The 24,765-nt window shown below is 43.3% G+C and overlaps 1 protein-coding gene across 16 annotated transcripts in view; it reads left to right on the forward strand.

Moving 5' to 3' along the window:
• LOC106573224 (liprin-beta-2) overlaps positions 1-24,765 on the forward strand; it is a 128,711-nt gene that overhangs the window by 52,970 nt on the left and 50,976 nt on the right. For 14 of the 16 annotated variants that reach the window (XR_006759670.1, XM_045696948.1, XM_045696946.1 and 11 more), the window contains exon 4: positions 21,579-21,665. Coding sequence is in view for 15 of the 16 variants with exons in the window: in XM_045696948.1 (XP_045552904.1) it covers positions 21,579-21,665 (87 nt within the window). In the remaining variant the exon portion in view is untranslated. Of the gene's footprint in view, positions 1-2,069; positions 2,207-17,391; positions 18,204-21,578; positions 21,666-24,765 lie in introns of those variants that run through there. The other 2 variants (XM_045696957.1, XM_045696958.1) reach the window with 2 other exon arrangements.

Genomic DNA, 24,765 nt, shown 5'->3' on the forward strand with positions numbered 1-24,765 from the left:
TGGTAGCAGTGTTGCTGAGGTCACCATCTGCTCCTCTACTAACGTAACCATACTTCCCGAGTCGAGAATGGCAACCACATCTTGTCCTTCTACTCGAACCGGAATCTCTGGGGCTGGGGCTATTTCTGTTAACCAACAGTGTTGATCATGCCCTCTCGAACCGGGATGCGTGGGGATGGGCATCGATGACTCCGTGACCATGGACTCGTCCTTGCTAGGACATTGTGAGGCATAATGATCTGGAGACTGACATTTAAAACACCGACCCTGCTGTGTGGGGGATGACTTCTCCCACCTCCGGAGGGGGTTTGGAGGTTTCGGTGGCGGACGTGCCGGGGCGAGTCGTGGTACGGGATTTGCAGAATCCTTCCGTTCCTTCTTGTCCCCTTTTAACAACTCCCCTGTAGATCGGTATGTTTCCACCGCCTGGGCTATGTCGTCGGCTGACAACGGGTTGGTTTGACCCACAACCCTTTTTAAGTCACTGGGTAATTCCCTCAATATCTTGTCCACAACGAGGGTCTCAATTACATGTCCTACTCCCTTTCCGGGTTCCAGCCACTGTTTCATCAGTCGTATTAGAGCGAAGATCTGGGCACGGACGGGTTGGTCAGTCATATAGGTCCACTGATGGAACTTTACAGCTCTATCTCTGGCAGTCAGCTGGTACCGGGACAGGATCTCGGTTTTTAGTCGCCCATAGTCCGCAGCTTCGTGGGAATCCAGGTCAAAATAGGCTTCCTGGGCCACCCTGGTCAAAAGAGGTGCTAATGCGCTCGCCCATTCTGTGGGCGGCCACTCTTCCAAGGTGGCCGTCCTTTCGAAGGTCATGAGGAAGGCCTCGATATCATCGTCCTTGGAGAGACGAGGTAAGATGGCGTGAGCAGCCGCTCTTGGCTTCACTCTAGGTTCTTCTCGCCCACTCAGCTGTCGTTGCAGGAGTTCTATGGTTGTCTGCTGTGCCGTGATCAACTGTTGTAGTAGAGCGTTGTCCATCGTTCTTGAATGGTTCCTCTGTCTACTGGAAGAATCTTGATTTACTCACTTATCCTTGTGTCACTTGTCCACCTAGTTGCCCACATTCTCCACCAATGCGAGCGGACCAAGTCATTTGGTGTCACTCTAAAGTGGAAAGGTGGAATAAACGAGTCCAGAGTAGGTTTTCTTGATTCAACACAGTTCTCTATTGAGGGATTTCTGACACTACAAACACTCCAACACAGTCAATGAGAATCTCCAAAGGAACAACATACGTCTTCTTTAGATGACACAGGATCACATTACGGTTATCTTCAAATTATAACAACAATCACATATTCGTCACCGTCTTAATGAATCTTCTTGGATAGCACCTCTCTCTCCGTAGCCATTCTCCCTTTTTGCTGGTTCCATCCTCTCTCTTGTAGGGGAAAGAGAATATCTCATTAGTACCGTCAGCTGTGCTTAATTGACTCTGGTTACCTTGTCTCACATGCCTTGTTGGGCTACTATCTATGAGCCCAGCCTGCCCTCTGGTGGTCCTTCCACATTTTGTTGTCAGCACATTCAACTATGTAAAGAAAAAAGTATTTAATAACATTATTTCATTCATTCAGATCTAGGAAGTGTTATTTTAGTGTTCCCTTTATTTTTTTGAGCAGTATATATAGGCTATAAACAGATAATATAGATGAGCGTCATTCATTATTTGCTCAGAATGTTATCACAGATGTTTACAGGCCATCTTGGGTCAGTAGGATGAATAATATTATGTGGAACATTTCAACTTCTTATTTACTTCCAATTGAGGCAGGTTCTCAATTCAATTTTTTTTCTCTCTCTTTGTATAACATTGAAGGAGAGAGGGTTGATTCATTGCAGCAGCAGCTGCTGTGTATGAGTTTTAGACAGACCTACAACTATTCCTGGGTGCTGTTAGGTCTTAGCATGGCTGTGTCTGGGACTAAGGCTGACCATGTTTAAAAGACAACGTGTTCCTCAGAGACTCCTAATAGGGCTGAACTCAACTTCCTGCCTTGTCCCCTCTTTCTGCATTACTCACAACTTCTCCACTCTCCCTCTTTCTAATCACCCCTCTCTTATTTTCCTCCTACTCTCCACACTAACTTTTTCCCTCTCTCTACACACTCCACTTTCCCTGTGTTAGCTCTGTATGTTGTCTGTCTGGTCACCTCAAGCACAGCTGAAGTACTCTGGGGTGTTGGGGGTAAGTCTGAATCAATTCTTCATGTGTTCACTGTTCAGCTGGAGCAGCACATCGAGCTCTTAGCCTATAGATTTTTCTGTGAATGTCACGCTTGTTTCTTCGTTTTTGTTTTTATTGTTGGCTGTCTGTGAATATCATGACCAGGTTTACGAGGGTATGCAGGCACTTTACATATTTGGATCATATTTAGGAAATGACAAGCACATGATGATACTGCTACTGTGAGCCAAGGCTTTGTTCATTGTGGCCGAATGTTGACGTGAACGTTTGACGTTGTTATGGAATACAATGTCTTGTCATTGGCCGAGGCTGCAGTAAACAACCTGTTGGCGGGGCTAAGGGGCCAATGAAAGGCTCTTTTTTTTCCCTCTCTCGGAGTCGGAGAGGCTAATGCTCTTTCTATTCAGCAGGGGTCTCATGCTATACAGTCTCTCTACTGAGACCCCCCCTCTACTGGCCCAGAGCAGGATTAAAACACACACACTCCTCAATTAAACCCCACTCACTGCTCTCTGAGGAACTGAGCTCCTCCACAGAGGAAATAGGATAAAGCTCCCTCCGTATGTTATTGGCAGGAAGAAGAGAGACCTTATGATGCTCGCTATCGCTGACCTGAAACTATTGACTGTCGATCGGAGAATGTCAGACAGTAAGACAGGGGTCAAGTCTGGCGCAGAAGAAGCACGAGGCTGGAGATTTTGCCTTAAAGGGAAAGTTGTTGCCTTGATTTATACAAGGAGGGATTGTTTGAAAGAGAGATGGAGGGGGAGAGGGAGGGAGAGAGAAAGAAAGAAAGAGAGTTATCCTGGTGATTGTCCAACTCAGCAGTCAACATAGCCAGGTGCAGGACAGAGTGCACAGTCAGCCCCCTTCAAGCCCTGAAAGCAGTGAGTGTAGCTCTGTAGCAATGGAGTCACTGGAGCGCTCTGCTTTCTTGTTCCAGTTCCTAAGCAGGGCTGGGAATATGATCAGAGCACATGCACTCAAGATGGATTACCAAATCTGTTTTCTTGTTGAGCCTGACGACGTTTGCATGATTTGCATCCCTCATGATATGTATGCATTCTTGTGCTCCTGGGTGGCGCAGAGGTCAAAAGAACTGCACTGCAGTGCTGAGGCACCACTACAGTCTAGGGTTCGATCCCAAGCTGTGTCACATCTGGCCGTGACAGCGAGTTCCATAGGACAGTGCACAATTGGCCGTCTGGGGTAGGGGAGGGTTAGGCCGGTGGGGCTTTCCTTGGCTCATCGTGCTCCAGTGACTCCTTGCAACTGAGCCGGGAGCCTGCAAGCTGACTCCGGTCGTTAGTCGAACAGTGTTTCCTCTGACACATTGGTGCGGCTGACATCCGGGTTAAGCGAGCAGTGTGATAAGACGTAGGCGGCCAGGCGGGTCATGTTTCGGAGGACGCGTGACTCGACCTTTGCCTCTCCCGAGCCAATTGAGGAGTTGCAGAGATGAGCCATACCACCCTGAACACGCCACTTCAAGGTCGGGCCTGGTTAGTACCGGGACGATAGACCGCCTGGGAATACCAGGTGCCGTAAGCTCCAAAAAATATCAAAAATATCAAAAATATATATATGCATTGGCTGTCTTTGAGCCATACCTGTGGTTCAGGAGAGGACATATCATGTGGGTCATTCCACGAAATGAGTGCCTTTTGCGTCCCTTTGATATTTAAAAGGCCCAGTACAATCAAAAACATGATTTTCCTGTGTTTTATATATAATTCCAAAATATGAGGTTGAAATAATACTGTGAAATTGTGAAAATTATGATAATGCTCTTTTAATGTGAAACTTGAAACTTCAGCCTGTTTTGGTGGGATGGAGTTTTGGCCTGCCTGGTGACATCGCTAGGTGGTAAATTAGTGAATAGACCAATAAGAAAGACCGTTCCAAACCTCTGCCAATAACAGCTAGTTTTACGTTTTCCCCACTCAGACCACTCCCAGACAGTCCAAGCAAAATTCTTGCTTGAGAAATTGCTCTTGCTAAGAAGCTTTTTCTGTTTCTTTTTGACCATTTTGATTGAAAACAATCATATTAAATTGTTACACAGAATGATTTGACATTGAGATAAAAAAAACTGCTGCAAGTAGAAATTGGGCACAAATATTGAATTGTATAAGCATATTATAGTAAATGAAATGCCTTTTAATATAGACCACATAGAAACGACTACTCCGGTGGTAAAGTGGTGCCATGAACTCAGTATTGAGAGAAATAAATGATATACTCCCAGAAAGCTGTGACTCTCCTCTCTGTAACTAGAACAACAGTAGTTTTTTTTAAATCTGTATTTTTCCCGCAATTGTATTTTGAGCAACGGTCATTTGGTTGTGCTTATTAGAATGCCCACTCCTCCATGCGCACAGTAGGGCGAGAGAGTGGCTTGCTCACACAGCAGCCGACAGTGAAACAGGGACAGACAGATACTTTCATATGGTACATTTTTGGTCAATTGCACAATACAATTTGAATAAATCATAAATCAAAATTGCACTGCCAAGTCAAAGGGTCGCAAATGTGAGTGTTTTGGTCACAGTTTTGATCCCTGTTGTAAAGCCCTAGTTATTTTGTAGCTTTGACAAAGTCATTTCTGAAGGTAAGTATTTATTTCCTGTGATTAGTGATTCATTTTTAAGGTAAAAAAACAAACAACCTGTTCCTCATTTTAAGGTCAACCCTGTTACGGTAACTGAACTCTTGTTTTAATAGGGTGAAGCCTTCCTTTTTTTCATATATATATATTTTTTTAAGAAACATTGAACATCTAATAGTCAAATCATAGTGTAAAAACAGGTGAGCTGGTTCTACTCATATGGGCCATTTTCTGTTGTTTTGTGGTGGGAAACTGAGCGGATCGAGCATAACACGTCGATCTTTTCAACCATCTATAGATGAACTAGAAAAGTTCTAAAGAGCCAGTGCAGTCAATGTGATTTTCCTGTATTTTATATATACACTGAGTGTACAAAACATTAGGAACACCTTCCTAATATTGAGTTGCATGTAGGGCTGACCATATTACCGCTTCACCGGCAGTCATGAGTCACGGTAATCTCCTGTTATGCGCTCTGGACATGCTTTGGTAGTTGTAACGCCTGTCGTCGGAAGAAGACCAAGGTGCAGCGGAGTTAGTGTTCATAATTTAATTCAGAAAGAACACTATATAACTACAAAACAAGAAACAACCGACAGCTAAACAGTACTGACAGCTAACACACTGAACAGAAACAATTACCCACAAAACCCCAACGGAAAGACATGCACTTATGTGTGACTCCCAATCAACAGCAACGAACATCAGCTGTGCCTGATTTGGGAGCCACACACGGCCCAAAACAAAGAAATACAAACACATAGACACAGAACATAGAACGCCCACCCAATGTAACACCCTGGCCTAACCAAAATAAAGAACAAAAAACCCCTCTCTATGGCCAGGGCGTTACAGTAGTACCCAACTTGCTAACGATCATCAGGCCGCTAATGGTCTGTTACTCAGGGCTCTATCGTCCCTCTAACCACTCTGACATCAATGCAAATTCAATAGAAAATCACATTTAATACTTATCATCAGAATAGTATGGTCCTTTAAAAACTCACCTCACATTGATGATCAATTTGAAGAAAGAAGTTCAAGAGCAGGTTGAAACTGAGCCCAAGACCGAACCCCCGATTTAAAATTCTGATTGTGCAGTTATCCAAAACATAGGCTACTGCATATTACCCATAGCAGAAAAACATAAAACAAAACTGATTTAAAATGTCTTCGGTGCATCATCCAAAATTAAACACATTTTAGTAATCGCCTTTGAGTGTGGACTGTATTATTATGTATACTGGGTGGACTGGTTACCTTATGCAAAATGTCTATCCCTGATTCGGGGAGAGTCCTAGGCGATGCTGATGGTTCATTGATTGTGCAGGCCGGCTTACAGGTAGCCGATAAATATAGTGAATTTGTATTAGATTTTGAGTAGCCTAGTAATAGGGATTTTTTTAAATATATTTTCATAATTAATTGGGTGGCACATTACCTTTAGCTATACAGAATTTCTCACCACCATATTTCCATCTCTCTCCCCTTTATTCCTTTCTCGAGAGTGCAGAAGGGCTGTCAACTGTTTAGTGAAATGTATTTTGTTACGGAAACAAGTTACTAACGATGTTCCCGAACAGATTTCACTTGGTTTCCCAAATTAAGCACTGGGTAGCTCCAGGGTTAGGGTTGGAGAGGCCATGGTATACAGAGTTTGGGTGGAATATCACCTGTCGCACAGCGAGCGCAATCTCCTCAAACAGTGGTTGATGCATGGAGTGAAATAAGTGTTCTTATATTTATTTAGACGCTGCTCGTATTAAGCACAGCTCAGCTATAAAATCGAAGTAGCCTTTCGGGCATCATGGACCGGCCTCCATTCGCTATTTGAGTGCATACAGATTACATGTATTTTTCCCCTGCTCCTGTTCCTGCCCACTGTTCCTGCCCATTGATAATGGGCCATTCTAAATCCAAACTAATTTGACATATTAGTAAAGATTCAATTGAGAATAGTGTGATGGGTGAAGATATGATCACTTGATGAGAGAACAGCTGTGCAGCCTGAGGCAAGGAAAAGAGCACAAGCTTTTTTTGCAACTTTTTCAAATCATCAATAGCCAATAGTTGCATCATGCAGCTCATACTTGTTTTGATTTCTAAGAAATTGGAAGGTTTGTATCATTCACAACTAAAGTTGGCAAATAACTCTAAATCTAGCGCATAGGATCTGCTTCAAAATCACTTTTACGCTCAACATAGCTACTTCGTATGCAGGGGCGAAAATCTGATATCAACTTTGGAGGGGACAATTACATGACATTTTCTCAAGAGCAATTCCTGAGGGGGACACCAAAAGTAGTGCTGTAACACATAGCCTACATTGTAATATGGTAAATGTATATTGAGGAATCAAAGAAATAAGGTGTTTGCCGTACTCCTAACTACCGGTACCCAAAACTACACAACTAATCACAACAGCAATACCATTGCCTTTAACAAATCTTAGTTCAGTCACCAGTTTAAGTTGAGAGTGGGGGTATCCATGGCATTTTCCAATTATGTTCCTATTTTACAAGTCAAAAAATGGAGAACCTTTCATAATGTTGCCAAACAAAGACTCAACAAACTTACCTGAGACTCCCTGTCTCTGCCAGTCTGTCCCTGCATATCTGTCCCCAACTATGCTGTCTGGGTGCCATCTGTTGCCTGCTCTGCCTAATGACATCATTGTGAAACATTTCCAGTAGTCATTGCAAATGTTAGGCACATCGATCTGCTGGTTGAACATGGTGAGATTGTAGACTCCTAAATTGATAGTGCAGTTTGTTTAGGCGATTTTACAACTAATTAGCTGCTTTACATGCTGATATTGTCTTTGTTATTGTGTGTAGCTACGTTTGCTAGCTAGCTGGCCAGCCAGCCCATAGTGAGAACATTGCATTGTGGATTTTTGTTGACTTGAGCTGCAACAGATTTCCACAACAATTTCCATGTTGCTACCAACCATAAATATATCCATAAAATGTTTGTTTTTTCATAAAAAATATTGTTCTCACATATTAGTGCTATTTAACACTGTAAATTAAAGGAATGATTGGTTTTTTCTTTAAGCACATTTTTACTCGTGAAATTATTTAGGCTTGCCATAACAAAGGGGCTGAATACTTATTGACTCAAGACATTTTAGCTTTTCATTTTCAATTAATTTGTAAACATTTCTGAAAACATAATTCTGCTTTGACATTATGGGGTATTGTGTTTAGGCCAATGACAAACAAATCTCAATTTTATCAATTTTAAATCCCGTCTGTAACACAATGAAATGTGGAAAAAGTCAAGGGGTGTGAATACTTTCTGAAGGCACTGTATGGGTTATGCATATTTATAATGAAATTGCAATTTTTGTTCCCGCTAATAAAACTACTACTACTCTACAAGGGAGCAGGGCAGCTTCAAAGGATACCACACAAGGTAGTACTTATCTGACTCCATTAGTATTGTTTTACAGAGCCAATTGAAGAATGTAGCTGCATAAGCACAATTGAGTATAACAACATACATGAAAGTAGTATCTCATGTGTCCGCAATTATAAAGTAAAACACACAGAATACATTATGCTCCATACATACTGTACATAGTGTGCTACAGTAGAAACAACATAACACAATATACAGAAACTATAACAATAACGTAATAAGCCACTTACAGTACCAGTCAAAAGTTTGGACACACCTACTCATTCAAGGGTTTTTCTTTATTTGTACTATTTTCTACATTGTAGAATAATAGTGAAGACATGTAAACTATGAAATAACACATGGAATCATGTACAGCAGTTGTTCCTTTAAAAGTTTTGAGCTTATTTTGCGGCCGTTAGTGGTAGATGGTGGCATTCTGTCATTGCACCACACTATCACAAGGGGGAGTTAGAACGCTGATCTATCGGTAGTCTAAACTGTGGCACAAATTGACTATCTTTTAGTAAATGAATGGAGGTGTTTTCAGTCTGAGCCTCTCTTCTCTGGCACTAGAGTCCTACATCAAGCAACAACAAAAAAAAACTGTTGGTGGTCCTGGAGTTAAGTGAGAACTTGGGTAAATACGATGGGGGAATTACACTTCACATATGGACTGACGATTTTCCAAAAATAGGCACGGTGTGCTTTTAATTTCTCAGCCTCTAAAAACAGAAATAAATAATTCTAAATAACAAACTGGCTTTATTTACAAATTAGTAAGAATGTCTCACCCCATATTCAAGAATTGTCGTAATTTTTGCCGTGTTGAATTGACCAAACTGCAGCAGGAATGTGGATACTCATCTTTTTAATATTTTAGAGCAAAGTATACACAGAAAACAATAAACACGAACGACTCCAGACAGGCTAACAGGCTACTTACAAAATCATAGCAGTGTTAACACAACTACCCACAAACAACAAGACCAAACATACCCTAATATATAGGACTCCCAATCAAAGGCTACTAGAAAACACCTGCCTTCAATTGAGAGTCCATACCCCAATTAACTAACATAGAAACAGAACAGATAGAAAACTCATAGAAACACAAACATAGAAAAGAAACCCAAAACACCGGAATACATAAACTAACTACCCTCTGCCACGTCCTGACCAAACTACAATAACAAATAATCCTCTATACTGGTCAGGACGTGACAGTACCCCCCCCCCCCCCACCACAAAGGTGCAGACCCCGGATGCACCTTACACAAAACCCAGTAATCCCCCAAAACAAACAGAAAATCCCCCTAAACTAAAGGGAGGGAAGGGAGGGTGGCTGCCGTCAACGACGGCACCTGTGCTACACCCCCCCTCCCCAACCCATCTATATTGGAGGCGGCTCAGGTGCGGGACGTGGACTCCGCTCCACCCTCGGCGTCGCCCACTTAGGTGGCGCCCCTGGCCGCGTCGGAGGACTGGTAGGCGACCCTGACTGCGCCCGGCTGGCGGGCGACCCTGGCTGCTCCAGACTGGCGGGCGGCTCTGGCGGCTCCAGACTGGCGCGCGGCTCTGGCGGCTCCAGACTGGCCGGCGGCTCCAGACTGGCGGGTGGCTCCAGACTGGCGGGCGGCTCTGGCGGCTCCAGACTGGCGGGCGGCTCTGGCGGCTCCAGACTGGCGGGCGGCTCCGGCGGCTCCAGACTGGCGGGCGGCTCTGGCGGCTTCAGACTGGCGGGCGGCTCTGGCGGCTCCAGACTGGTGGGCTGCTCTGGCGGCTCCAGACTGGCGGGCGGCTCCAGACTGGCAGGCGGCTCTGGCGGCTCCAGACTGGCGGGCGGCTCTGGCAGCTCCAGACTGGCGAGGCTGGGCTACGCACTAGAAGCCTGATGTGTGGGGCTTGTACTGGACATGCTAGCCTGGAGACACGCACCTCAAGGCTAGTGCGTGTAGCGGGAAACACTGGACCGTAGAGGCGCACTGGCGGTCTCGAGCGCAGGACTGGCATCACCCCTACTGGCTGGATGCCCACTTTCCCCTGGCACATGCGGGGCGCTGGTACTGCGCGTACCGGCCTGAAAATACCCGGCCTCACCACAGCACCCATCACCCCAAAGCACGGGACCTGTCCAGTAGGTCTCTGCCCAAAAAGGGTACGGGAGCTGGCCTGGGGCTCCATCCTCGCCCAGCCAAACTACCCTTGTGCCCACCCCAAAAAGAAAATATTGGGACTGCCTCTCGGGCTCCCTTACCAGCCGTGTTCCCCGGTCCTCACCAGATTTCTGCCGCTGCTTGGTCCTTTTAAGGTGGGTAGTTCTGTCACGATCCTCTTCGTCAGAAGATATGTTGAGAAACCAAATAGCTACAGTCATCTCATAGGTCTCCCAGTCGAGGCTGGCACGGGTATCAAACCAGCATCTGTAGCAACACAGTTTGCAGTGTCTTAGACCGTTGCACCGCTCAGGTGCTGTACAACGTGACTGGTCGGAAGTTGGCTACAGTACTACAGGATATCCAAGGGGCTTTTCAATAATTCTAAATTAATAATAATAATAATCGCTTTGTTTAACCTCTATGGGCTAGGTGGGACGCTAGCGTGCCACCCGTGGTGCACTCCATCAACAGCAGGTGCATTTCAAGAGCGGCAAATTTGAATCCAAATAAATGTCAAAATTCAAATTTTTCAAAAATACAACTATTTTACACCATTTGAAAGATAAACATCTCCTTAATCTAACCACGTTTTACGATTTCAAAAAGGTTTTACGGCGAAAGCATAAATTTAGAGTATGTTAGGACAGTACATTTACAAGAGTTGTGTGTAATGTTTTGTCAAGTCAAAGACAGGGTCACCAAAACCATAAAACCAGCTAAAATGATGCACTAACCTTTTACAATCTCCATCAGATGACACTCCTAGGACATTATGTTAGACAATGCATGCATTTTTAGTTCTATCAAGTTCATATTTATATCCAAAAACAGCGTTTTACTATGGCATTGATGTTGAGGAAATCGTTTCCCTCCAATAACCGGCAGTCAAGTCAGCGTCACAAATTAAATAATTAAAATTAGAAAACATTGGTAAAATATTATATTGTCATTTAAAGAATTATAGATTTACATCTCTTGAACGCAATCAACTTGCCAGATTTAAAAATAACCTTACTGGGAAATCACACTTTGCAATAATCTGAGCACTGCGCCCAGAAAAATACGCGTTGCGATACAGACTAGACGTCATGTTGGGGAGATCTAAAATCGAAAATACTATGTAAATAATCCATTACCTTTGATTCTCTTCATCAGATGTCACTTCCAGGTATCACAGGTCCATAACGAATGTAGTTTTGTTCAAAAAAGCTCATCATTTATGTCCAAAAATCTCCGTCTTGTTAGCACATGATCTAAGCCAGCCGGACTTCTCGTCATGAACGAGGGGAAAAAATATATTTACGTTCGTTCAAACATGTCAAACGTTGTATAGCATAAATCATTAGGGCCTTTTTAACCAGAACATGAATAATATTCAAGGTGGACGAATGCATACTCTTTTATAACGTATTGGAACGAGGGTACCCAACATGAACTCGTGCGCCAGGTGTCTAATGGGACATCATCGTTCCATGGCTCTTGTTCGGTCAGATCTCCCTCCAGAAGACTCAAAACACTTTGTAAAGGCTGGTGACATCTAGTGGAAGCAATAGGAAGTGCCAAAATATTCCTCAGCCCCTGTGTTTTTCAATGGGATAGGTTTAAAGTCAATACAACACATCAGGTATCCACTTCCTGTCAGAAAATGTCTCAGGGTTTTGCCTGCCAAATGAGTTCTGTTATACTCACAGACACCATTCAAACAGTTTTAGAAACTTTAGAGTGTTTTCTATCCATATATAATAAGTATATGCATATTCTAGTTACTGGGTAGGATTAGTAACCAGATTAAATCGGGTACATTTTTTTTATCCAGACGTGCAAATGCTGCCCCCTAGCCCTAACAGGTTAAAAAAATAACAATATTTTGGATATCTCACAGATATATTATCAACCCTGTTATTAGCAAGACAATATATATTGGTCATATTGGTCATGGCTCCCGAGTGGCGCACAATGGGATTACCTCGCAGTTCTCCAGCTGTATCCACTGAAAGAGCGCAAGGTTCAAGGCACAAGGGCAGGGGGCACGGGATGGGCCGCACAGAAGACGGACCTAGCCCATGGGGGACGGGGGGTGGACCCCCACCCTGCCACACGGGGTAGCACAGAGCATCACTTTAAGGGGCATTGCACTAATAATGTCACTGACTAGGGAAACGTTCCCGCTGTTCTTAGTGCCAGTCTGCACGTTCAAATTAAAACAATGTTACTAATAATGGCATCTTTATGCTTTCGTTAATAAAATTATGATAAAAAGACTCTTTCAAAATGCTGATGTTTATTTAGTTATGGATCCATAACGAATTACTATGGGAATAAAAATCACTGAATTACAGAAATATTGGAACAAAGTTGTCTAATGAAGGTAAACAAAATGTTGCTTACTGGAAAAGACTCTTTCAAACACACACGGTCATGTTGTACAGCGCCATTATAGCTATTAGCAGGTAGCTGGACAGTTGACTTGCCTAGAAGGAGGGTAGGGGGAGAATTCTATCGTCAAATATATTTCTAAGTTAGGTTGGCTGTATCACAACGGTCCGTGATTGGTTGCAATTTCAGTTTAATCCACCAGAAAAGACAAAACAAATAATACCACAAAAAGTATTATTTTCTATCACATCCGACCGTGATTGGGAGTTCCATAGGGCGGCGCACAATTGGCCCAGCATTTCTCTCCCTCTAAAAACAGAAATAAATGTTTTGGACTTTACAAATATTATTTTGACCTATATTCAGATTACAATCGCTCACTTTTTTAATGAAATAACCTCCAAAATATTGTTATATATAATCAAGTTGATGGCACAGTCATATAGCCTGCACCTACATAAAGCTGAGTGACTCACTCATTCATGGATTTGGATCAAAATAAATAAGTACCAACATTCTTTCTGATAGTCTTTAATAAAGAAATGTTTTGGTTATCCTGACCTGGACACTATGTACAGTATTATAATAGCCCATTATGGGCTATTAGCAGGACAATATACCTTTACCAACACCTCTCTGTATTTTGATACTTTGTGGATGGGGCCTCCTCAGTGGCGCAGCTGTCTAAGTCACCGCATCACAATGCAAAATGCGTTGCTACAGATACCCATGCCGGCCGCCACCAGGAGACCCATGAGGCGGCTTTTGGTTTTAATTTAGAATCCTCCATTTCTCTATATGTAATTATTGGCGGAGAGTCACATCATAGTTTTTGATATACTGTAGGCCTACCATAGGCGACATGAGTCTCACTAGTGTTGAGTAATGTGCTGTTAAAAGTGGTGTAGATCTTGTTTATTTAAAGAGCATGTTGAAGTTAGAAGCAATAGGATTTGAAGCAATAAACTACAACTTTTTTAGCACCATTTTGCGCTGCTCTGAGACAAGCATGTAAAATCAATGAGATTTTAATTTTGACTGAATCTCCGTTTGGGTATTGGTTAGACTACAATTATGGTGTAGAAATATTATGCTCTTAGTGTAATCTTTATTTGACTAGGCAAGTCAGTTAAGAACAAATTCTTATTTACAAGGACAGGCTGCTCCTTCCTCCCCGTCGGGGAATTGAACCCCGGTCTCCCGCATGCCCGTACAACACGGGGATTCTTTAGATAAATAGCCAAGTACTGTAACCTACTGCCGACCGTCACATTGTACAGTGCCATATTTTCAGTTAGCAAAATGTATTAAAATCAGTCCCCATATACTATGCTCTTACAAAAAAAGGTTTTCAATTCTCTAGTACAGCCACTATTGAAGGCTATCAAATACTTCTCAAAGATGCCCTTTGGTGGTCAAACTAGCATTACTGGTACCAGTGGCTCACACTTAAATAACGTGCCATAGAATTCTGCGGCACCATTTATGCTGCGCATAAGTACGCTGCAACTTTTAAAGGATGAACCACTGTAGGCCTTTATGCCAATAAGTAAGTTATGCTAAAACAGCTACAGTAACAGATGCATTTTCGTTTTCTTGGAATAGAAACACGTTGTACAGTGCCATATCTTCCTAACGGAAACCCTTAGGCCTATAGTACATCGGCTACAGTAAGAAATGCATTTTCGTTTTTGGAATAGAAAAATCAAAATATTCCACCGGTCTAATGTCCATTGCTCGTGTTTCTTGGCCCAGGCAAGTCTTTTCTTCTTATTGGTGTACTTTAGTAGTGGTTTCTTTGCGGCAATTCGACCATGAAGGCCTGATTCACGCAGTTACCTCTGAACAGTTGATGTTGAGATGTGTGTGTTACTTGAACTCTGTGAAGCATTTATTTGGGCTGCAATTTCGGAGGCTGGGAACTATTGAACTTATCCTCTGCAGCAGAGGTAACTCTGGATCCTGTGGTGGTCCTCATGAGAGCCAGTTTCATCATAGCGCTTGATGGTTTTGTGACTGCACTTGAAGAAACTTTCAAATTTTCCGTATTGACTGTCTTAAAGTAATGCTAGACTGTAATGCTAGACTGTCGTTTCTATTTGCTTATTTGAGCTGTTCTTGCCATAATATGGACTTGGTCTTTTACCAAATAGTGCTATCTTCTGTATACCACCCCTACCTTGTCACAACACAACTGATTGGCTCAAACGCGTAAGAAATTGCACAAATTAACTTTTAACAAGGCACACCTGTTAATTGAAATGCATTACAGGTGACTACCTCATATTTTGATTTTTGACACTTTTTTGGTCACTTCATGATGCCATGTGTGTTATTTCATAGTTTTGATGTCTTCACTATTATTTTACAATGTAGAAAATAGTAAACATTTTGAAAAACCCTTGAATGAGTAGGTGTGTCCAAACTTTTGACTGGTACTGTACTTTGATAGTAACAAACACATGTCCAAAGTAATAATTAGTAAGGAAAACAACAATGAAGGCAATGCAAATGCCAGCTGGAAAATGCACCAGGGGAAAACGTTTGGGCAGGTTCGGTTCTGACTGGAGATGCGCAAATGTCTCGATTCTTAAACTGGGGAAACACTGGGAGAGTGCTTGGACTTTCATCGAAGAGAGTAGTTTGTCCGGCTCGTCTAGCTGATCCTCACCTCATATTAGCCTAGCATGCCTAGCCTGACAAGCACAACTGGTGCTTCAACAAATGAGGCCTAATTAGACAAAATAAAAAATGTGTCGTTTGAACAAGATAATTAGGGATGTGCATCTTTCCCTTTCAAGACGATTCATTGCGTACAGTATCTAGATACATGGGCTCTGACACAATACAGGTACGATACATTTTAGTTTGAAAAGCTTGCAATGTAGCCTATGATTTTTGATCCCCCACTTTGGTTCTAAAATCACCATCACCCACTGAATTCCCACTGTAATTTTTGCACTGTAATTTTTGCAGAGGATGTGTTTGAGCTTGTAATATATCAATATTTATCATTTACAAATGAGATATGACATAGCCAATGAATACATAGCACAACTTTGGATTTTACCCCCATCTCAAAAGTCAAATGGTTTTTACCGTTAAGAAGTTTTTACGAAGTGATCTTCTCCTCTCCCTACGGCCATGCAGTTTACTTCGCAAAAGTGATTCCTGTCCTCGTTAAGACATTATCAACTTTACCCTGTGTATCTAACAATTACCATATACTGTACACTGATTGTTTAAAGCAAAACTACCAAAACTATTGCTGATGCTGAACCATGAAAAATCTAAATAAAATATATTGTAAGCCCCGTTCAGCAGCTATAGCCAGATGAGAGTTCTGTCTATGGTAGCTTAATTTTATTCCCGTAAAACACCATTTTCAACAGCGCATAGATAACAATAATCTAGCAAATGACATATGTTGTCACTCAACTAATAAAGCCTAATATTACGCAAGCCATTTTAGCATTTGAATGCTAAAGGTGCCAGATGTGCAAGATCAGGAACAGGCTGCCTACCTCGCGTTGGTCAGCGCACGAAGCTGAGCACAGTGCGCAAAGCTGGCCGCAATGTGCAGTTTGACTAGGCTACTGATATTGCCTGGGGTTGTTCGGCATGCAAAATGACTTGTAGATCGATGACTGTCAACACAGTTATATGCAGTTCAATGAAGCAGAGGACGCATCAGTTGTCACAAAAGATTAGGTATTTTCGGAAAGTAGAAATAATGTAATATGAGCAAAACATTTTTGTGAACTGGCGATTCGTAACGTTTGAATAGATTTTTTGGACCTACTACAATTGGATTGGTTTGGGGTCCATGGCCCAATGCACTTGTATCTTTAACATTTGAATCGGGGACTGATGCGTATCGGTGAATTGTTACATCCCTAATAATGAGCTGTTCAAAAGACTTAGTATCCTGTTTGAATGAGTTAGTATCTCGTTTGAACGACTAAGTAAACGTTTTTTTTTTATTATAGTATAAATGTTTTCTTTTTTTACTAAGTTGCTCAAATGAGACAGTAAGTCATTCGTAAAAGATCATTCCAACAATCTACTTTTTATTTATTTTTTGCCTTGGGCTTTAGGGCTTCCATAGACAGAATATCAAAATAAGATTAAATAAAAAGTTGCACTATTCAAAAGGCACCTACATAGTGGAATGACCCATGTGCAAATGTCTCTGATGCCCCATCCATCCCTGTGACTAAGGGAGAAAAGAGAGGAGAGAAGGAGTGATCTGGACAATGGTAATGAAACTGTAGGGTGTTAAGACATATCACAATCACACTGTGCTCTAAGTCTAATTCACTTCTGTACTTACTTTACTCAGTCAAGCTCTGCAAGGAGCACCATCTGTCTGACACTGAGTTTACAAACAGTCTGAGTCTGAGCCTGGGTGTAACCCATGATTAACTACGCTCTGCGAAGAAGAGACAAGTTGCAGCATTCCCTACATACATGTCCCCCCCCTGTGTTTTTCTGTCTCTGACTGTGCTCTTTGAAGTGTGTACATGAAAACTGTCAGAGGCAGCCAAATGGTTCAGTGAGGAGGGGGATGAGTTTGTTTTAGAGAAGGATCCCATACACAGGAAATGGGGGGGGGGGTCCAGATAATGAGTTCCAGTCGGACGTAAGGCTAATGGTAGGAGGGCTGTTGCTGCATTGATTAGTCTAAAGAAATAAGGAGAGAGAAGAGAAAGAGAGAGAGAGATAGAGGTGTGTATGTCTTTAATGGTGCTCCCTCTCATCTTAAGCCACAGTCTTGTTCAGTTCAGGCTTGCGTTGTGACTTTAAGTTAATAAGAGAGAAAAAGGGAGGGAGTGACCGTTTAGGAGAGACCATCGAGGAAAGAGCGAGCAAGAGAGGAAAAGAGAGAAAGGGCGATACCGTTGAGGAGAGCAAGGGAATAAGAGAGCGAGGGGAAAATAGAGAGAAAGAGAGTTGAGAGTTGGCATGGTCTGTGTCTCGGCTGACAGAGCCTGTTGCTCTCTTTGGGCTGTCTGGGTCCTCAGTCTCAGTCACAGCAGATGCTGAGGTGACTGGCTGCTGAAGCAGACATCTCTCTCCCGCTCTCTCTCTTTCTCACTCTCTATTTCTATTTCTCTCTCGCTCTCTCTCGGCGGGAAGATTTGGACGGTTGTCTCACCACGTCAAGGAGGGGAGTGAGGAGGGGAGCTGTGAGGCTGCAGTCTGCAGCCTGACTCAGGAAGCTGGATCTGGGTAATAAAACCTATCACAACGCAGCGGAGCACCGAGCAGCACATAGAGGGCCAGCTAGAGCCTCTCCTCTCCAGGCTGCAGCTCTCTAGAGCACCACAGCACTAGTCACTCCAGTGCCAGGATAAGCCACTCAAGAACCCAAAAGAATCTCAGGCAGCAATGGGCCAACAACATGGAAAGTGATATTGACTTTTATAAGCATTTCACTTGGCTTAAAAAGGTGAGTGCATGTGCCTCGTATGTTGGCTGTTTTTCTCTGACTTGAGAGGTATGTTTCTTGAGAAGGTTTTCTCAGTGCCTAGGTTTTTGCAAACTGTAAGAATGAACTGCCCCTAACATGAGAATGGACCATATCCTCATGAGATCAGTATTTCCATGAGATGTTGCTGTCCTGTCTGGTAATAGTTTTTCCTGATGCATTTCTACTAGTTTGAATGTGAGTCTAGTTGCGTATCCTGGTGAGCTCATGTGTTGTGTTCGCTGGAAACGTGTTATCAGATGAGAGGCATTACAGCACAAACCAGCTGATGTGTGTTTTGCAAACAGAGCCTTGGCACTGTTGTTCCTCTGTCTCCATGATGCTATCTTGTGATTATATGATATCACAGCACTCTGCTGTGTAATCAAAAATGCCATGAAATTGCCATTGACGTAAGACTTGAGAAGGTGGGTTTTGTTAGGTGGGTTTTCCCCAAGTAGACATACCAGGGTTTGAAATTAAATGTAAAGGTAGGATATGTTTTCGCAGGCTTGGTGTGACAGTCAACAGGAGAGTTCATTTAGTGGCTTGTACAAGACAGGTCATGGTTGTTGTGAGTTATTAGGTAGTGGAATGGTGACTAGGAGTTGTGTCAAGAATGCAGAGCACGTCAAGAGGTGGAACCACTTGACCGCAGCCTAAGTGGGCATCATGCAGCCAAAATAAACCACTCATAACATTATTTTATAGAAAGAAAGGAGTAGTACCTACAATAACTGTGCTGACTGTCCACCGTAAAACTCAAGTGCAACAGAAAGATTTGTTAAGGCCATTAAAAGCAGGCGGGGCCCCTCTTGCTAATTGTACTGTACACAGTCGTCATGCATTCTCAGACAGTGGGATAATATTTTGCTCACTTTGGATTTGTCCTTCACTCTTCCGCCTACAATATGTCTTCAAGAGGCATCAAACAGCCATGTAGCTCATGGCATAAGAGAGGGGTTAAGGGAAATTCCATTGTGGCTTGGCCTAGCCTGAGAAAGATGCCTCTATAGTTTCCATAGCAAATGTTTTGAGCTCGCTCTCTGTATAATGCACTACAGCTCTAGGTGCTCTGTTTAAAGAGAGCTGGGTTATATTCATCAGTGCACATTGTAGTAAAAGGCTTTCCAACAAAACGCAAAAATGAGTGTTTCTTATTGGACAAGTTCAAGTAGCCCCTCCCTGTTTCAGTTTATTTTCTTTTGTTTGGTGCCTACCCACTGGGCACACACTGGTTGAACCAACATGGAATAGACATTGAATTGACGCCTGTGCCCAGTGGGTATTGTACACAACCCTTTTCTCTGTAACATGCGTCACATTCCCTAAGAGGAGAGGAAGTGGTCATTTGTCTGTGTAGCAGACAACGGGCTGGCTCTCCTCTGCTTTGGCTTGTGTTTACAGTCAGTATCATGACTAATCACTGCTTAAGAACTCCATATGGACTTTGTCAGGATTCAGGAAGTGATGTAACCAAGCCCTTTGATCTCGTGGACATCTAGCAGCACAGCAGGAACCTGGGTATAGCTTTTGCTTTGGTGCATTGTTTTATGTAACCATGTTCAACATCAATCATGGGGTACCTGACAAAGTAAGTATTAAGTTAAGATGTAAAGAAATATTAAGTATTAAGAAGCATTAAGTTAAGTGCACTCACATACACACACCTCTCCTCTCAATCAAATTCAATCAATCAATCATATTTATTTTATAAAGCCCTTTTTAACACCCAAAGAGCAAGCAATGCAGATGTAGAAGCACAGTGGCTAGGAAATCTCCATAGAAAGACAGGAACATAGGAAGAAACCTAGAGAGGAATCAGGCTTCGAGGGGTGGCCAGTCCTCTTCTGGCTGTGGTGGGTGGATATTATAAGAGTACGGCCATTTAGACCAGGTTGTTCTTCAAGATGTTCATAGATGACCAGCAGGCTCAAATAATAACCACAGTGGTTATAGAGGGTGCAACACCCACTAGCTCCTAAGTGGTGCAGCGGTCTAAGGCACTGCATCTCAGTGCTGGAGGCGTCATTACAGACCCTGGTTCGATTCCAGGCTGTATCACAACCGGCCGTGATTGGGAGTCCCATAGGGTGGCGCACAATTGGCCCAACGTCGTCCGGGTTAGGGTTAGGCCGGGGTAGGCCGTCATTGTAAATAAGAATTTGTTCTAAACTGTCTACATTTGAGTCTCAGAGAGGTCATGTGATAATGGACAGTGAGTGAGTATGGAAACACTGTACCTCCTAGAAAGTCAGTTGTGAAACTGCCTTCTGAGTGGACTGCCCTTTCAGATGACCTCGGAGAAACTGCTCCATATATATGTGTGCTGTCAGTGCGATCTGAAGCAGTGGCCCCTATACCAGCTATTTAAGACAGGATTATCTGAAGCCGTGCAGTGAGACAAAACCCAGCTCAGCGCTGCTCACAAGTCACAGCATGTTACTTTTTCCCGCTGTGACAGACCTTATGACAGGTCCCCAAGATGATCACATGGTGCTGTGGGTTTTCAGAGAGAGAGAGAGAGAGAGAGAGAGAGAGAGAGAAGCTCAGCTCGCAGGCTTAAGTCAAGAGCATGATGTTAGCCCTAGTATGAAGTCAAGGGTCTTTGCGCCCGATGTAGTGGTTGGTTGACAAAGCGTCCTAATGCTCCACGTCAGCTGACTGAGGCCAGGGAGAGAGGAAAAACTGCATTCCTCTGTAGAGGGGGATCTCACTGGTCTTAAAGGTCTGAGGTTTCACGCAACACACAATATCTAGTTAGTATAAATTAGGTGTCTTCTTTTATGCAAATCAGTGAAAACACTATTATTATATCCTTGTTTCTGATGTTAGGGTCAACGGGTGTGTTTTTGTATGTTAATGCCACATGGTCACATTTCAACATTGTTGTGATGTTGAACGTGTTAAGATTCTCAGCCGAGCTTAAATTTGGCTGTCAACACAGGTCTCCTATTCTTTTCTTCAACCAGCTAGCTCATATCAGAAACTTTGTTTGAAATGGAGCAGTCCTCCAGCGTGCTGTTGGCCAGGCCTTTGGCTGCAGCCTTCAATACTGTATCTGACACTGAATGCAGATTAGACAACAGTGCAGTAGGAACAGTATGTACCCATACCGGGAGTCGAACCTGGGACGCCTGAGTGAAAACCAGGAATCCTAACCGCTAGACCATATGGGAAGATGTTGCTAAACACAATACTTGTCTTATTTCTTCTCCTTTATTGGGTCAGTGCGGATGAATCATTGAATGGTTGATAGTAAATTGTTTAGCCTGTTCAGTGACAGTCTTCAACCTTTCTCCTCCTCTCCTTCCCCCTCTCCACCTCTCTGACTCCTCTTTGCCATGTGTGTTGCAGGTTAACCTCTGCTCCCCGGTGAACAATGAGAGCTATCAGGAGCGGCTGGTTCGCTTAGAGGGGGACAAAGAGTCTCTGGTGCTCCAGGTAAGGTGCTCCTGTCATCTGTCGCCCCACCATCATCCTTGCAGGATTATAGTTGAGCTTTTAGAGAGATAGAATGAAGGGGGAGCACAGAGCAAAACAGAGAGAGAGAGAGAGAGAGAGGCCCTGACAGTAAATCTCAGTGAGACAAAAATAATGGTGTTCCAACTAAGTTCCAGTTTCCAGGACCACAAATATGAATTCCATCTAGACACCGTTGCCCTAGAGCACACAAAAAACTATACCTACCTCGGCTTAAACATCAGCGCCACAGGTAAATTTCACAAAGCTGTGATCGATCTGAGAGACCAGGCAAGAAGCGCCTTCTACACCATCAAAAGGAACATATAATTCGACATCCCAATTAGGATCTGGTTAAAAATACTTGAATCTGTTATAGAACCCATTGCCCTTCATGGTTGTAAGGTCTGGGGTCCGCTCACCAACTAAGAATTCACAAAATGGGACAAACACGAAATTGAGACTCTGCATGCAGAATTCTGCAAAAACATCCTCCTTGTACAACGTAAAATCAAATCAAATCAAATGTATTTATATAGCCCTTCTTACATCAGCTAATATCTCAAAGTGCTGTACAGAAACCCAGCCTAAAACCCCAAACAGCAAGCAATGCAGGTGTAGAAGCACGGTGGCTAGGAAAAACTCCCTAGAAAGGCCAAAACCTAGGAAGAAACCTAGAGAGGAACCAGGCTATGAGGGGTGGCCAGTCCTCTTCTGGCTGTGCCGGGTGGAGATTATAACAGCACATGGCCTAGATGTTCAAATGTTCATAAATGACCAGCATTGTCAAATAATAATAATCATAGTAGTTGTCGAGGGTGCAACAAGTCAGTAACACAAGAGTAAGTGTCAGTTGGCTTTTTCATAGCCGATCTTTGAGAGTATCTCTACCGCTCCTGCTGTCTCTAGAGAGTTGAAAACAGCAGGTCTGGGACAGGTAGCACGTCCGGTGAATAGGTCAGGGTTCCAGCAGGTCTGGGACAGGTAGCACGTCCGGTGAACAGGTCAGGGTTCCATAGCTGCAGGCAGAACAGTTGGAACTGGAGCAGCAGCACGGCCAGGTGAACTGGGGACAGCAAGGAGTCATCAAGCCAGGTAGTCCTGAGGCATGGTTCTAGGGCTCAGGTCCTCCGAGAGAGAGAAAGAAAGAGAAAGAGAGAATTAGAGAGAGCATATTTAAATTCACACAGGACACCGGAAAAGACAAGAGAAATATTCCAGATGTGACAGACTGACCCTAGCCCCCCGACACATAAACTACTGCAGCATAAATACTGGAGGCTGAGACAGGAGGGGTCAGGAGACACTGTGGCCCCATCCGATGAAACCCCCGGACAGGGCCAAACAGGTAGGATATTACCCCACCCACTTTACCAAAGCACAGCCTCCACACCACTGGAGGGATATCTCCAACCACCAACATACCATCCCGGGACAAGGCCGAGTGTAGCCCACAAAGATCTCCGCCACGGCACAGCCCAAGGTGGGGCACCAACCCAGACACCAAATAATGCATGCATATCAGAATTCGGCCGATACCCGCTAATGGTCAAAATCCAGAAAAGAGACGTTAAATTCTACAACCCCATAAAAGGAAGCGATTTCCAAACCTTCAATGACAAAGCCAACAGCTACAGATAGATTAACCTAGAGAAGAGTCCCCTAAGCAAGCTGTTCCTGGGGCTCTGTTCACAAACACAACCAAACCCCACAGAGCCCCAGGACAGCAACAGGAACATAATTAGACCCAACCAAATCACGAGAAAACAAAAATATAATTATTTGACACATTGAAAAGAATTAACCAAAAAAAACAGAGCAAACTGGATGCTATTTGGCCCTAAACAGAGAGTACACAGTGGCAGAATACCTGACCACTGTGACTGACCCAAAATGAAGGAAAGCTTTGACTATGTACAGACTCAGTGAGCATAGCCTTGCTATTGAGAGAGGCCGCCATAAGCAGACCTGGTTAACACACTGCCCACTAAATTAGGTGGAAGCTGAGCTGCACTTCCTAACCTCCTGCCAAATGTATGTCCATATTAGAGACACAGTGAAGAACAAAAAATAATTTAAATACAACCTATATTTATGTTTATTTATTTTCCCTTTTGTACTTTAACTATTTGCACGTTGTTATAACACTGTACATAGCCATACTATGATTTTTGAAATGTCTCTATTCCTTTGAAACTTTTGTGAGAGTAATGTTTACAATACATTTTTTTATTGTTTATTTCACTTTTGTTTATTATCTATTTCACTTGCTTTGGCAATGTATACATATGTTTCCCATGCCAATAAAGCCCTTTGAATTTAATTTAATTTAATTGAGAGAGCCCCTCCTCAGGGGTCACCAGGGTCACATCAGGTGAGTGTAAAGGCATTAGGGGGACAGAGACATGTGACACCTCTGTCCACAGGCCCAAGTGACCTCACGGCTTTGCTGTTAAATTGAGAGAGGAATGGCAGTATATCACAGAGATGTTAGAATGTCCAGGGCAGGCTAGCGGGGCTGGGGGCTGGTTGTGTGTAGCAGAGAAGCTCAGTCTCAAGTGATTTGTCAGGACGCTCCATGCTTTTTTACATCTGTGTAATTGGCAGTTTATACATCTGTAATCAAGTCTACACATTGCATATTTATATTTTCCCCTCTTCCTCCTCTTCCTCCTCGGCCTCTGTCATGTCTTATCTAGCTCAACGTGTGCTGCTTAAAACTAGCTTTATCTCAGCCTTGTGCCACAGTAGCACTTTCTTTCGCACATGCCAGCACATTCCTCAAGCCCCTCTGACAAACGCTGCTGATTGGCCAACGGGCTTGTGCCTGTTGACTGGAAACATTATTGGGTGGAGCAGGTAAAAGGGAGGTGCTTGCTTTCCCTTTCACCTGCTTCATTGTGGGCTGGCCAGAGTTGTGGGCTCAGTTTACTCAGCTTCGTTTTTGCAGTTCAGTGAACCATGGCAAGCGTTGGTTACCTTTTATGATATTTCACATTGGCTGTTGACGTAGAGTTCCAATGAGGAATGAAGTGAATCTACCTGTGTGTTGTCAGAGGAATTAACAGCATTAGCATAGGGG

The sequence above is a fragment of the Salmo salar genome, chromosome ssa16, assembly GCF_905237065.1.
Source record: "Salmo salar chromosome ssa16, Ssal_v3.1, whole genome shotgun sequence".
Classification (NCBI taxonomy): Eukaryota; Metazoa; Chordata; class Actinopteri; order Salmoniformes; family Salmonidae; genus Salmo; species Salmo salar.